Source organism: Castanea sativa, chromosome 3 (genome assembly GCF_040712315.1).
Source record: "Castanea sativa cultivar Marrone di Chiusa Pesio chromosome 3, ASM4071231v1".
Lineage (NCBI taxonomy): Eukaryota > Viridiplantae > Streptophyta > Magnoliopsida > Fagales > Fagaceae > Castanea > Castanea sativa.
This window is the reverse complement of record NC_134015.1, coordinates 16,963,693-16,979,545: the sequence shown is the minus strand read 5'-3', so window position 1 is coordinate 16,979,545 and position 15,853 is coordinate 16,963,693. Positions and strand designations below refer to the sequence as shown.

The following is a 15,853-nucleotide window of genomic DNA, read 5'->3' as shown; positions in this document are numbered from 1 at the left end:
TGATGTAGGACAAAATCTATTATTTAATTTTGGTATTTTTTATGTAAAAAAACATTATTTTAGGTTTAGGTGATTTATTTCCTTGTTATGAAGTGCTTTTAATCATCTTTAGGTCAAATTTTATTCTTATTATGGTTATGTATTAATTAGGACTTATTTTAGAATATATTTTCTTGGCTATCAAGTTTTATAGAGTCCTTAAATAGGCCTCCAAGTCTGTAAACGTTTTTTTTTTTTTTTCAGTATTATTGATATTAATAAAAATTCAAATTTTTATCTATTGTTTCTCTAATGGATTTCAAAACCCTTTTTTCTTGTGAATTCAAAAACTCTCGTGGATTCAAAGAATCCTTGTAGATTCGAGATTATTTTAAGAAGCAAACGTGCTTTATTTTTTGTTTTTTAAAAATAAATATGTTCTATTTTTTAACGCTTCCGCAATCCCACATCAGACGCTTCCACAATCCCGCATCAGACCCAAAGGCTCACGAACAATTTCAAATGGTTGAGTACATATTATTTATTGTTAAATGTGTCCCTGAGTATGTAGGCACTAAAAAAATACAAACTAGCAGGCAATTTTTTTTAAAAATAAAAGAAAAAGAAAAAAGAAAAGTAGGCAATTAAAGTGGGCAACCAATTGATGGGGTTCGCAAGAAATGAGTCCTGAAGATTGAAGTATTTGCTAGTCCCACTTCCGTTTTTCACCATAAAAAGGTATTGCAAGACCCACTATGAACATCCTGTTACATTTGTCTAACAAAATAATTGTGGGGTTGATCTCCGTTTAAAAGTTATATGCCAAAAAAAAAACCGAGAGCTCTTACATGAAGATATATATATTATTTAGTTCCGCAATCTTTCTCTGTGAATTCTCTATAAATAAAATAAAATAAAATAAATATAAATAAATAAATAAAAATAAAAACTTTTAAACAACTTTTTTTTAAAATTATATAAATACGATAGAATATCAACTTATGACTTCGCTCAATGATGATTGCTCCATATCATTAAATTAAGACATTAATTAGATTTTGATATAGGCAGGATTCAAAGTTCAAACATCAAATCTTTTATTCAACAATAATAAATTTTACTAGTTTTTTTTTTTTTTGAAAAAGTTAAATTTTACTAGTTGAGTTAAATAAAATCCACATTCAAACAACAATTTAGTAATAAAGAAGTAAAATCTAGAAACATATATTATATTAAGAAATTTAAACCAGGGAAATAATAAATGAATTATCTACTAAAGAATATAAAAATTTTAAGAAAAATTCTTATTAGTTTTCTGATCAAGTGACTAGTACAAGCAAGAACATATTATATTAAAAAATTCAAGTAAAGAATATACTAAAATAATTATGTCCTAATAATATAAAGAAGGAAATGAAAAGAAGTACGATCTGCGAATATATTATATTAATGAATTCAAGTAAGGGATTTACTAAAGGAACTATGTAAAAAAAGAATTTCAAAAAGGAAAGAAAAATTCTTTAGTGATCTATTGAAGTAACTTACGTGGGGACTATTGTTGTTCTTCTTTTGACTCTTGACGTGTTTGTCAAGTCTCCAAACTTTTTTTACGTTAAAGATATCAAGGTTAGGGGCACAAGACTAGTCACTAAACTGGGCCAATCCAACCAATTTGGCCCAACTCAGATATCTGCCTTAAAAAGTAGCTAGGTTGACAAAGAAACGTAACTCAATCCATAACTACTTGAGAAAAGAAAGAATCTGCATCAAAGGAATGTTACTTGCCAATGAACTGTCTAATGCTTAAGTCAGTAAATGCAGTGCGTAAGTTCTATTTTCTATCACAACAACATTTTGTTCCCCCACTCTCCCCCCCCCCCAAAAAAAATAATAATAATTTCCTTCGTTTAAATGTTGAGTAGGACCTAATTTGAGCCAAAAGGCAACCAAATCCAAATGCACCAATCATGTTACCATGGTCAGATGCCTTCAATCGGTGAGAATAGAACAAATTAGGCAAAACTTGGAAATTTTCTTTTGAAATTTGTGGTTTGAATAAATTTGAAAGAGGTTTAACAAACTTTAAGTTGAAGATCTGATTGTCTCATCAAATCAAATGTTGGACCAGAATGTTGATACTTTAATTTTAAAGTGATTGGTTGATCATCAAACATTATATCTGTATCGAATAAGATAACATGAAAGTATAATACTATTATGTAGGCAAACAATATCAATTTTCGTTCTTACATGAAGTTTTGTTTTCATCTTCCTAAATTATCAAAAGATTTTTTTTAATCACTAAATTATTAAAAAAGTTTACTTTAAGCCATTTTGTTCACTCCCGTTAATTTTTACCTTCTAGTATTGTCAAGATCTTCATATTGCAGGGCACAACCAAAAGATGTTCTTAGATTTTCAATTTTACTTTTTGTCTGCAAGTACTTGTCAATCAAATAGGGCTATCCATTCTGAGCATTATAAAAATTAATCTGATTACAACCTCCTAGCCAAAACACCAATAATTCTACAAATTCCTATCGGTAAAATTCTACCAAACACAACACCAAAAATTCTAGCAAACATAGTAAAAGTTCAAAATTTCATTCAGATACTCCGTAGAATAAAGGCTTCCTAGCAAAAATAACACTAAAGAATGCAACCCATCTGAAATTCTGAATAAAACGTCCAAACTTTTATAATCTCTAACAGATCAAATATGTAATGCATTGACATTAATGTTTACTTGGCTTGGCTACTATATTAACATTAAGTCTCAATCAGTGAGAAATGATGAAATTTAAATCAATTTGGATTGGTAGAGAAAACCCAAACCAAAGTTGGACTAAAAATTTGAGTTTCCCACCTCTATCCCCAAGCTCAACCCCGTACATCTTCTTAGTTTTAGTGAAGGAAACTTCGGTTCATGCATTTCATCAAACAGTTGTGCTTTTTGCCTCACACCAAATGCAGATTACATAAAGAGAACGAGAGATATGAGCAGCACTATTGATTTATTAACAGCTCCATTTGAACCTCATTCTCCAACCTGGCAGTGAGATAATTGGCTAATGCTATATTGATTACTATTGTAACAGACTAGATATAATTGAAATGGAGCCATTGATTGGCAACTTGGCATTGATGAATAAGATTGCAATTTCCTTCTTTTCTCACCTCTTCTCTAATTCTCTCTCTGTGTCTACTCTAATTCTAATTCTGGAGGGTAACTCCTTGAATAAGTCAATTCCTCACTCTATTCCCATTTCCTCATCAATTGACTTTCACTTAACACTCAACTGGATACCCTCCACCACTAAGAAGTTCCATTTCATTCACTCGTCCTCGACTGGATACTCTCAACCCCAATTTGGGCCCATATTGAGGCATGGGCCTTAGAATTATTGGCTAACGCTAGGAAAGAGTTGCTGTGCCATGTGAGATTGGAATCACTGGGTGGGATCATTGGAATGAGGGCCATGTCTTGGTTCAGGAAGGACCTGGTTGGGTCTATGAAATTGGGTTTTGAATGTTCTGTTTTCCATTGATGGTTTTATGAGGCAGAGACTAATGAGAAAGGGCAGGGAGAGTAAATATTGATTGTGTAGCCTTAATGTAAAAAAACATACATATTTAAACCCAAAAAAAGCAATGCTAATGCTAATGCTAATGGTGTAAAAATTGTGTATCTTTTGTGAAGTTATGCAGAAGTATTTGGCATTGGAAATTTTATCTAATTTTTCACTCAAAATTTTGGGTAAAAAGTTCGGTGCTTGTGACAAAATTTATATTAGATATCCAACAAAAGCTGTGTCTTCTTTCAATGCGGGACGAGTCTCAAAACACAAACGCAATTCATTCCTTTCATATCACAATCTACCACAATTGTGTATGGAACATTACAAACCAAGAACAACTATTACATAGATTCCAAACTGTTCTTTATTATTAAGTACAAAGAGGCAGACAAACCGTAAAGGCCGATAAACCAAATTGCATTGTACTTTCATGTTTCAACCCAGATACAAGCAATTTATACATAAATTATTAAACAAACTACCAGAGGACTCAGTAGTTCCGGTAAAAATACCACATAGGTTGCAGAAATGAAGATAAGACAAGGGAAAATTCAGGTGCTATGACTACGAACCCTTAAAATTGAGGATGAAATTTGATGACATGTGATTGCTTAGTACCTCATGTAGAGCTAGTGGGGGATCGATGTTGGAATCTTAAGCGAAGACTGAACTGAACTCAAAGGTACCATGGTAGTTTACGGGATCTATCAGAGTACAGGAAAGTTTTCCTAACGATAATAGGTCTCACTAAGAAAAACGAAATGGGAAAAAGAGAGGCATACGCGACCTCAGGAAGCCATGAATTTTCAGTCAAGACTGATCTTGTGCCTTCTATAAAAGCAAGGACCAAACAGATAAGGGAGAATTCAGTTAATATTAAGGAAAACATTATTGGGTATGTGATACGAGTAGCTTTTGCTAAAAACGGATACGCAAAGTTGGCAAAAATTGAGACAGCTAAAACCCAAATGCCAACGAGTCATATATCAGAAATTTCACAAAACTGCCTTTTTCTCTTAAATTTGCCAAGCCGTCACCACCAGTTCCACCAGGAACTTGAAAGGCTGCTGCGAAAGTTACAGTTGCAATGATTGTGGCGACCACTAGATTGAAGTTGGCCAAATCCTTGATATCATCTTTTTTATCTTCTTTGGCTTTCATATTATCATCTTCTTTGTCTTTCTTACCATTTTCCTCTGAAGAATTGGCTGCATCAGTTCCTTCTGCCTTAGAACTCTTCACTTTTGTAGTCTGTCTGCCAACCATTGTGTCCAAACTCCATAGAACGTTGTGTCTCTTCAAATTTGACATGATTATCTTCTGCAAGTGTTTAGAGAGAAATGTCACTTCCTAATGCCTAAAATTGTAATTTTACCATTTGAGTACATGCATGATTCTTATTTTGAATATTTCACTTTATATTTCACCAATCATTACCATATTAATCTATACAAAAGAAATCCAGAGGCATGACATTTTCTTAGTATTTGCTTTAAGTAAAGTTTTATAATTTTGCAACGACAGATTATTATAAATCTATGCTACTTCAAAATTTGAATGCTTACCCTTTCATCATCCATCAGTTGATTATCTGCTTTAATAATGTCGAGAATGCTCTCCCCTTTTTTGTTCACTGCGCCCCCCATTCTTCTAACATCTGCCAGACTCATTAATAGTGCATAATTCCTATTTGCGGCAGCAATATGAAAAGGGGTGTTTCCTTCATCATCTTGCTCATTCATGAGATCACGAAAAGCAAATTTCCTATTTTGGAAAAAATTTTTAAGGGCTTTTATATGTCCACTTGCCGCTGCAAGATGAAGAGCTGTCCTATGGCTTTTGTCGAGCAATTGACAAGTATATGGACATCTCGCAATGCATATTCCCATTACGTCAACATGTCCTTCCTTGGCTGAAATGTGAAGAGCACACATGCCTTCGTTGTTCTGTTTGTAAGCAAGGGAAATATCTCTGTCCAAAAATAGTTTCACAAGTTCTACCTCGCCAAAGTGTGCAGCATAATGAAGAGGAGTCCAGCCAAAGTCATCCTCTTCCGTAATTGCCTTCGGAAATTTGTCTATAACTTTTTCCATAAAATCTGGAGAGAGAGAGAGAGAGACCACATAGAGTAAGATTTTTATTTATTTATTTTTACATTCTTTAATTACACATTTCAACTTATCAAGAGAGTGCATTGATCAGTAAGATTTTTTGTTTAAAACCTCTCGAGCAGAAACAATTGTTTTGTGTGGCAAATCTATCCTGGAAAACCAAATTAAAACATTGATAGCCAGAGAACATTAATAGTGAATCAAGTGATCAATTGTTAGAGAAAGTTATCATTGAATTTATTGAACAATCCCAATTATAAATATGGATTTTATAGTAATGTATTATAAAGAAAGTGAGTGGGAAAATATAATTGCTTGGGCTCTTGTCTTGTGAAGGACACAAGGTTGAACAACCTAATTAGTAAATTCTTTTTTTATTTTTTCCTCACAGTCATATTATGTTGAAATTTTATGTGCATATACAAATACCATGATAATAAATGCCTATGTGTAACTACTATAATTATCAAATTCATATTTAGAATTCTGCTTAAAAGAAAAAAAAAATAGATAAAAGAAAGAAAAATATTATTATTCTATTAAGAGATCTGGTAAAGTCTGATAGTTGAATAAGAGATATGGGGTTCAGTCCCCATTTATACTAAAAACCGATTAGTGTCTCGGTCTGATGATAAAGAGCTATCATCAAGAGCTGACGCCATAAGTTGAAACTCTCAAAAGAAGAACAATAAGAAGTAGTATAATTCATCTAAGGAAAAAAGAAAAAGAGAGAGAAATATATAGCATCCCAAAGGGAAATGGATTACCTATTTTTCTGATATTGAGTTTACTTCTTTTGTCCAAAATTTCTTTAGGGATCTTCGTTTGATAAAGGCTATCTCTTATGGCATACAGATTATGACGCACTTCTCTTAGGAATGAGGCAACAGCTTTCCAGGTAAAAAAATCTTGAGTGCAAAGTTTAAACAAATTGCCTACAAAAAATAAATGATCAGAGTAGCGGATCTTAGCCAAAACAATATAACAACGTAACCTAAACCCAACTCATATCTTATTTCACTATACCAAGATTTCCAAGACACATATGATCTTGCTGAAGTTTAGGAAAAAGTAAAGCTAGTAACGGACCCTCCTGGTCCCATGAAAAAATTAGAATAAATTTAACTCCTCCACAATAATAATCATAATATATATATATATATATATATATATATATATATATATATAAATACAATACAATTTCAACTTATAAAATTTGGATGGAATTTGAACCCAAATTTTTTATTTGACAACTCTTTACCAATGAGGAAGTAGTAATAATTAATAGTGTAAGGGTCAATATAGATAAACATATTGGTAATTTTCTTCCACTACCCAGTACCCATGATAGATTGCCTTTCTTTCAAATTGTTTTTGAACCCGACTAGTTTTTTGGTCCCACTGGCCAGTGACCACTGCAAATATGCTTTATTTGTAGCTTCTTTTCTCACACGGCCCGGCCCGGTATTGTTTTCGGCCGAAAAGCTACAGTGAGGTTTTGTTTTTGGTATAAAAAAAAAAAACTACTATTTGTGGTCCTACACTCCTACTATATTTTTTCTCACATCTTTGCTTATCATGAGTTTCACTTTACTTTTTTTTTTTTTTTTAAGCCACAGTACTTTTACCCTAAAAATCAAGCTGCTTATGTTATATAGTTTTCAGTTTTCAGTTTTATATTTATAATATTTTTAGCAGAAAAACTAGATAAGAAAAACTAGATAAGAGCACTTGTAACAGTGGAGCTAAAAAGTTATATAGTTATTTTAGCTCCACTAAAACACAAAAATAACCATACAGCAGTAGAGCTAAAGCTATTTTTTTTTAGCTTCATTGTTACAGTGCACATTTATCTATGGATGTGCACTGTAGCTTAAAGCTAAAAAAAAAAAAAAAATTATTCCCTGTTTGGTTGTGTGTATGACTGTGATGGTTGTGTGTAGTGGATATATTATTTTGTTGTAGTAGATATCTTATTTTATTGTGATATTTATATTATTTTATTGTGTTGAAAGTTAAAATAGATCCACTGTTGTAGCATGTGTGTAAGTAAAATAGATAAAATAACTTTTTTGTGGTTTCCCAACTGGTTTTACTTGAATGTTCAACAGTAACAGATGCTTCTCTTTCTTTCATAATTGTAAATTGAGTTTTTTTTTTTTTTCTCAAAAAAAAAAAAAAATCTTATGTTTTAGACTGTTTGTTATATATAAAAAAGTAACTGTTGTTTTTGTTTCATTTATACTTATTATTTTAGAATATAGTGAAACAAATATTCTAATTAAAATATATAAACACTCGTATGAGCAAAATTAAAATTGATAAACTTAAACATATTAGGGGACTCACTTTTATCTATACGAATGGCAGCAGCATGCAAGATATTCATGCCTTTACTTCCTTTGTACTCACAGCATTCTTCAGTGTCTAGGATATGTGTAGCAATATCGAAAAACCCTCTATCCACGGCTATGAAGAGAGGAGATTCTCCATCCTTATTGCGTAATGAAGTCAAGCTTGGACATTTTTCAATTAGCTTCTTCACAATCTCATTGTGGCCATTTCGTACCGCACCATGCAATGCCGTTTCATTGCTTTCATTTGTAATCATCAACAGCGGTACCGTCGTGTGTTGGCGTTGTGACAACAGAAAATTTGTCATTTCCTGATGCCCCAAACTAGCGGCATTTGAAGTGGAGTGTTGCCTTTTGAGTTGCGCTCGTGCAAGAGTGATGGATCTAAATCAATAATCTTTTTTGCAATTTTCGTGTTTCCAGATTTTGCTGCAACATGAAGAATGGTGTTCTTTGTGGATGTTACCTCACGAAGAACTTCAGCCTCAACTGTGAAATCCTCACGTTCTTCAATCACAGCATTGTATAATTCTATTTTACGTTTACTAAGTATTACTTCTATGTTGTCCTCAATATGGACTTCATGAAAGCCCTTTCCAGGATCCATTGAACAAGTTTTTCCCATGTAGTCAATACTGATCTCTCTGTGTATAAGCAGTACAAAGTTCAGATAATTAGAGGGGAAAAATCATTTTTCCAACATATCTATGATATATAAACTAAAATTGCTATGCCATATGGGGGTATCTTATTATTTTATATCTTTCAAACAATCCATTTGAATTGAATTCATGGTTGAATCGAATTGAATTGTAATTTGATTAATTTTTATACATGTAAAACGCACTTAAAAGTATTTGAGTAACTATGAACAGCACGGGCTCAATTAAAGAAAAATATATTTGTATTTGTTAAAGGCAAAACTCAACTTTCAGGTTTATGATTGACAATTAAACAATTCAAACTAAACATAATGATACCATTGTGAACAAGTTTCAAAGTACAATATTTGATTAAATTGAACACACATACACAAATTAAGTCACAATTGGTGTAATTTCTTGTTAATGTTACAATAATCAATAACTTTTATTGGATTAATTTTTTAAAATTCCACCGTTGAAAATTATTTGCTCCTATTTATTTTAACACAGATGCAAAAGTTGGGTAACTAGGATGTTATTTTGGTATTCGATTCATAAATTCTTTTTTTTTTTTAAATAATTATTTTTAACTTGAAATCTAAATATTTTATAACCAAGAAAGTTTTTTATTTGTTGTCATCTAGAAAATTTGTAACTATATACATTATAAAAAGAAAATGTAATCCAATGAAGAATTTATTCAAATACACATTCAAATAAGCAATTATTAAATGGCCTAATATTGTTTGAAGAGATTGAAAGAATCATACATATTCCTAGAGTATGAGTAAAAAGTTCCAAGCAGTGACTATAAAGTTGAAAACTTGATATATATGATAGGTTTTAAATTACCAAATAAAATTTTTGGATTTATTTCCAAATATTGTTTTGCCAAAGTATGTATACATCAATGCCGGAAGATGAAACCTTTGGTCTTTCAACAAGGAGACTTGGGTTCTAATTGAGGTCTTGCATGCCCCCACATAATTAATGATACAATAATTTTTCCTTTTTTTTTTTCTCGGTTTTAAGTCTCATTATTTTTCAAGAACAATGGAATGAACAATGAAAGACATAAGAAAATTAAAATAACAAAAAGAATTTTTAATGCAGCTTGTGGCATGATGAAATTGCTTTCCTTAGATAATATTTACCTCACACTCAAGTTACTAAAGAGTTACTATAAATTTGTCTTCAAGATATATCTAAGTCTATTGGGTTCTACAAATTGCTATTTTTTGAAGAAGATTCATAGGAGTTTTAGTGTTTCTATGAGAAAATTAGAAGTTATCTTGAAATTAAATTGTTATATTAGTTAAAAAAATTGAAAACAATTTTCCAATATTAACAAATGTTTATGTATTAAAGTGGTGCAAATTTTGGTCTTAAAAACTACAAATATAGCTATTTTGCATAATCTCTCCTAACCCTCATCTAACATCTTGGTCAAACCAACTTTAAATAGAGAGCCCGAGGAGTCTCGCCTCTACTCACCTATTATCTTAGTCGACCCAACTCTCGCTTGACACTTGGGTGGACCATGAATTCTGAATAACTTCATGGACCTTATTTTCTCTCTCTACTAAATAGATAATAACACTTTTCCGTTTTCAAAATGGGATTAAACAACCGTCTTCCCGTGAGATCAAATTTGTATTACAACTTGCTTGGATATACAAAAGAATACAAAATATCTAATAGTCACTTGACAGTCAACTTGATCCAACAACTTGAATTTCATTTTTTCATAAAATATTCCTTATTACATTTTTTTTTCTTTCATTCCTACAGAGGCTAAAATAACACCAAGAGTCTTGATAGTTCTATTAATATTTCTCACGGAAACTCTACGGTTTAAACATTTCTATTCCCAACAATCAAATTAAAAAAAAAAAAAGTCAAAGGCCTTGTAACTGAATTGGCACCTCCTTATGTACAAAGTGCTTGGGTCTAGAGGAGAAAGGGTTCAAGCTACGGAATTAGTAACATTTTGTAATTATTTCTCAAAAAAAATAAAAAATAAAAAGAAGTAGAAGAAGGAGAACGGTTGAGTACATATTAATGGTTTTTCTTAAATGGGTCCATGAGTGCGCAGGCATTAGAAAGTTAGAAACTAGTAGGGAGCACATGATTCATGAAGTAGTGCTAGGCCCACTACCATTTTTACTTGAATATTAAAATAAATTAATAAATTAGGAGAGAGAGAGAGAGAGAGAGAAAAGAGAGAAAAAAACGTATTGCTAGGTTCAATATGAACATCCTGGTACATTTTTCTAGCAGTATTTTGCTGCGATCTGCATTTGAAAGTTCTATGCAGGAAAAAGAATAAAGATAAACAAAATAAAAAAGAACAAGAGCTCTTACTTGAATAGATATGATTTAGTTCCGCAAGCGCAATCTTGTTGGTATCCCGACTTTCCGTATCATCTGTTAAGTATCTAAGGAAACTGTTCAAATTTAATGGCAACAGTATAGTAATAAAGAAGTACCAGCTAGAATCATGATATGTCAGGGCATTCAAGTAAGGGATAGAATAGATGCTAAAAAAATAAAGATGATTGGATATAATAAAGGAATTATAAAGTAGTAAAGAATATGAAAAAGGAAAAGAAAAATTCTTATTTAGTGTTATGATCAAGTGACTTATACGAAGGAAGTACAAGCAGAAACTTATTATGTTAAAGAAATTCAAGTGAGGGATATAATAAAGGAATTATGTAATAAATTAAGAATATGTTAAGAACTTTGTAGTTCAACTTGTATTTTTTAGTGTTTTCAAATGAGATATCTATGCTTTAAATTCTTGCACCACCAATTATACATCGATTTTTTATTAGAAATGACTCAAAATAGTAAGAAGAAAGTACAAGCCAGGAACATAATATATTAAGTAATTCAAGTAAGGGATATACTAAAGGAACATTAAGCTAAACCACATAAAACTTTGTGTAATTTGTCCTTCATGCTTCCACTCATCATTCAATCATCACACATATTTACAAAACAACTTTTATGATTTTTTTTTTAGATATGATAGAATTTTAACCTATAACGTCCGTTTCATGATGTTTGTACTTTATCATTAGGCTAAGGCACCGATTGGTTTGTGGTGTATACGAGGTTTGAATTTTAGATCTCTTACTTAATGATAAGAAACTTTACTGATTGAGGTAAGTAGAACCCACAAAGGATCTATGTTCTAAATAATTTAAAAAAGAAAAAAATATTATATTAAGGAATTCAAGTAAGGGATATAATAAAGGAGATATAATAAAGGAACTATATACTAAAGAATTTAAATAAAGAAAAAGAAAAATTCTTATTAGTAATCTCTTCAACTTAGACATCTAAGGTTCAAATTTCCACACACCAACTATCAACTTATAAAAAAAAATATAGGTACTAAAGAATATATATATATAAAAAAAAAAAAAGGAGATGTGACTTAAAATAGTAAGAAGGAAGTATACTGTACAAGAGTTAGGAACATATACATATTCAAGTCAAAGTAAGAGATAGACTAAAGCAAAGCAACTATGCTCTAAAGAATTTAAAAAAGGAAAAGAAAATTTTGTATATAAAAAATTCAAGTAAGGGATATGATGTACTAAAGAATTTAAATTTTGTAGAGTGACCATTGCACACTCTTGGTGCGATTATCACTCCACAAGTATAAGTATTTTTGGAGTGTAGGGGGCAAAGGTCGGGGTTCAAGTCTTTAGAAGGGAGTTTCATACACATATACACTTAGATTAGGCTAGAGTAGAAATTCTATCTTGTATAAAAAAATTTAAAAAATGAAATGAAAGTTTCTTATTAGTGATCTTTCCAATAGAGACATCTAGAATTCAAATTCTCGCATCACCAACTATCAGTGTATCAAAAACAAATATGTACTAATGAATATACAAAAAGAAAAAGTAGAAGTGACTTAAAATGGTAAGAATGAAGTAAAAGCTAGGAACATATTATATCAAGGAATTCAAGTAAGGAGTACACTAAAGGAACTATGTTTTATGTTCTAAATAGTGTAAAAAAGGAAAAAGGAAAAAGGACAAGAAAAATTCTTATATCAAGGAATTCAAGTAAGGAATTTAATAAAGGAATTAATTATATACTTAGTAATTTTTTTTAAAAGGAAAAGAAAACTACTGCTTAGTGGAAAATTATTCTTGTTATTCAGTTATCTCATGAGGGGTTTAACAACACTCACATTTACTTATGTTAAAGATATTAAGGATGGAGGCCTAGACACTAACCAAAGCGGTACAAACAGTTTCAAATGAGTGTCAATCGCAAGTTTAGGCAATTAAAGTGGGTAACCGCTTGCTTGCTTAGTGGGCATCTTTGGCGTCAAACATTTGATGGGGTTGGGAACAAATGAATCATGAAGTATTGCTAGGCCCACTACTGCTTTTACTTTATAAAAGAAAAAGTACCGCTAGCCGCTAGGCCCTCTATGAAAATCTTGTTCCATTTTTCTAAGAGTAATTTTTGTCTTTTTGTTTTGTTTTTGCTGAATTAGTAGTAATTTTTTTTGCTTTGTGTTTTTTTTTCCTCCATTTGAAAGTTCTACATGAAAAAAAAAAAAAAAAAAAAAAAAAAAAAAAAAAAAAAAAAACAAACAAACAAACAAAGACAAACAAAATAAAAGAACGAGGGCTCTACTTAAATATGATATGATTTAGTAATGGAAGCTTGCCCCTGTTGGTGTCCCTTTTATGGACAACAGTTTTTTTTTTTTTTTTTTGATGGGATTATAGACAACAGTTTAGTAACAAAGAAGTACATGAAAGAACCAAGTAAGGTATATAATAAAGGAATTAATAGTAATAAAAAGGAAAGGAAAAATTCTTCTTAGTGTCATGATCAAGTGACTTAAAATAGTATGAATGAAGTGCAAGGAGGAACATATCTATAATTAATAAATATAAAAGTATTAACTTTTGATTGACATTATACTATTTTGCTACATAAATTTTTAAGATCTCACAACATCAGGGAAAGCCTCGAGGTGCAATTGTGACAAGTGGCAGTGATCAAATTACTACTGCAGAATTAGAATGGAGCAATGAAGAATTGATGGACCTGATTGAAGCAGTACCTTACTATGATCAAATAATTCATTCAATTCAGGAGATGATGCCACACGGGTTGGGAAGTTAGAAGGCAGTTAGCTGAGGTACACGTGTCTTAATTAGGTAGATTCTGTTGTAACAGTTTTTCCCTCCGAAGTTGGGAGTTGGTTATTTTCACTTTTAGCTTGTATTAGATTGTGTATATATAGGAATAGAGGTAGTGAATTATAATTAATTGGATTGTATTCTTTCTCTGATCAATAAAATCAGTTTTCTATTTAGAGAGAGAGTTCAGAATTTTATAAAAAAACACATACAACAAAATACTAATCTTAAAGTTCATTGATCAAACTTGAAAATAAAATATAAAAAAAAAAAACCCACAAAATTGATCAAATTTAAGTTGCAAAAATCTGAAGGGGAGAGAGAGAGAGAGAGAGAGAGAGAGGGAGGGAGGAGGCGTATGAGAACAAGGAATTCAAATTGTGTTGATCGCCAACTCCTTGGTTTGGTTTGTGGGGACTGAGAGGTTTGAGAACTAAGGTTTGAGTTTAAAGTGGGGTTGAGGAAGAGGTGTAGATAGAAGAGAAAGGTGGTAAAGGTAAAGAAGAAGTGTATTTCTTGGATTGAGTTACCGATGTTTCTTCATCATGTCAATTTGGAAAACCAGATCTGTTCTTTTTCTTTTTCTTTTCAAAAAATTATTTTTTTTATCAAAGAAAATCAAAATCGGACACTTTTTTTTTTTGATACAAGATAGAATTTCTACTCTAACCTAATCTAAGTGTATATGTATGTGAAGCTCCCTCCTGGAGACTTGAATCTCGGCCCTTGCCTCCTACACCCCACAAACACTTATACTTGTAGAGTGACCACCGCACCAAGGGTGTGCGGTGGAAAAATTGGACGCTTTAACGGCAAGCACTTAGATGAAAGTCTTAATTGAACATATTTAAAACTTATTAGTATTAGCAGACTCAATTAATGAAAATAAAGTTAAAGGACTGAAATGAATAAGCTTAATTAATGAAATTCTGCATCTTTGATTCACTTTAATACAAACCAAACTAATTTAAATAACATTTTGTTTTGACACAAAAATGTATCTAACAATCTAAAACTTAACTGTACACATTGTGTGTTGGAAATAAAGGAGAGATAATACCTGAATTTTCCTTGGAAATTACACAATTTGATTTTACCAAAAAGAGGTGGCAGAGATGAGGCGTGAACCAAGTCACTGTCTTGAGACAAATTGTGCCATTTACGGTATATTCGATGTAGTTAGACAAATAGTTTCTGCATGTTATCCCCAGGATACAACAGCCCAGCCACCTTTGCTGATTATCCTTGCGAGCCTACACTGCTCGTAGGATATAAGCTCTCTATAGTACTTTCTTTTCCCAGAAAATTTTGTAAAAGATAAAATATTTTTTGTGAGTAATAAGAAGCAAAAGATGGTAAGTGTTTAGAAAAAAATTGTTTTTTGAAAAGTTTGCAGCTTTGTAATTAAAAAATAAAAAATGTATCTGAGACTTTTATTTCTTTTCATATATATATATATATAGCTAGACACGTTGCTTGTCCTTAGCCAAAAAAATAAAAACGTTTGCTATCTTTAAAGCTTTAAATGATCATAAAAATATTGAAATCAATGCCTGAGTTAATAGCTTTTTTTTATATATAAATATATATATATATATATATATATATATATATTATATATAAACCGGTCAAAACTTTTTTTTTTTTTCAAAGTTTGTACGTTGAGGCAAGTTAATAGACAAAACAAGTTTGCCTTTTTAGTGTCAAGATGCCTTTTAAAAATGGCAGCCCCTACGTGGTTGTCCTTTAAATACTAAGTAATAATTTCCTTTGAAATTTTGACTATACACAATAATTATAACCAAGAATGGAAAGTACTATATAATGCTATAATCCATCAACAGTAAATTATATAAAAATATAGTTGTACAATATCTGATACTTTCTATCTATAACGTTACTATTAAATATATTAAAAGAAACGTTTTAAAGCAAAAGTTTAAAAAGGAAAGTATACTAAAAGTTGGCAATATATTGTATTAAAATTCACATTAATTTTCAGAG

At 31.0% G+C, this 15,853-nt stretch overlaps 1 protein-coding gene across 1 annotated transcript; it reads right to left on the bottom strand.

Moving 5' to 3' along the window:
* Positions 1-3,818: 3,818 nt before the first annotated feature.
* On the bottom strand, positions 3,819-5,315 carry LOC142626881 (uncharacterized). Its single transcript, XM_075800587.1, has 2 exons — positions 5,123-5,315; positions 3,819-4,877 (listed from the first exon to the last, which is right to left on the bottom strand). The coding sequence occupies exons 1-2, from the start codon at positions 5,297-5,299 to the stop codon at positions 4,515-4,517; spliced, it is 540 nt and encodes a 179-aa protein (XP_075656702.1). The 5' UTR covers positions 5,300-5,315; the 3' UTR covers positions 3,819-4,514.
* Positions 5,316-15,853: the final 10,538 nt, after the last annotated feature.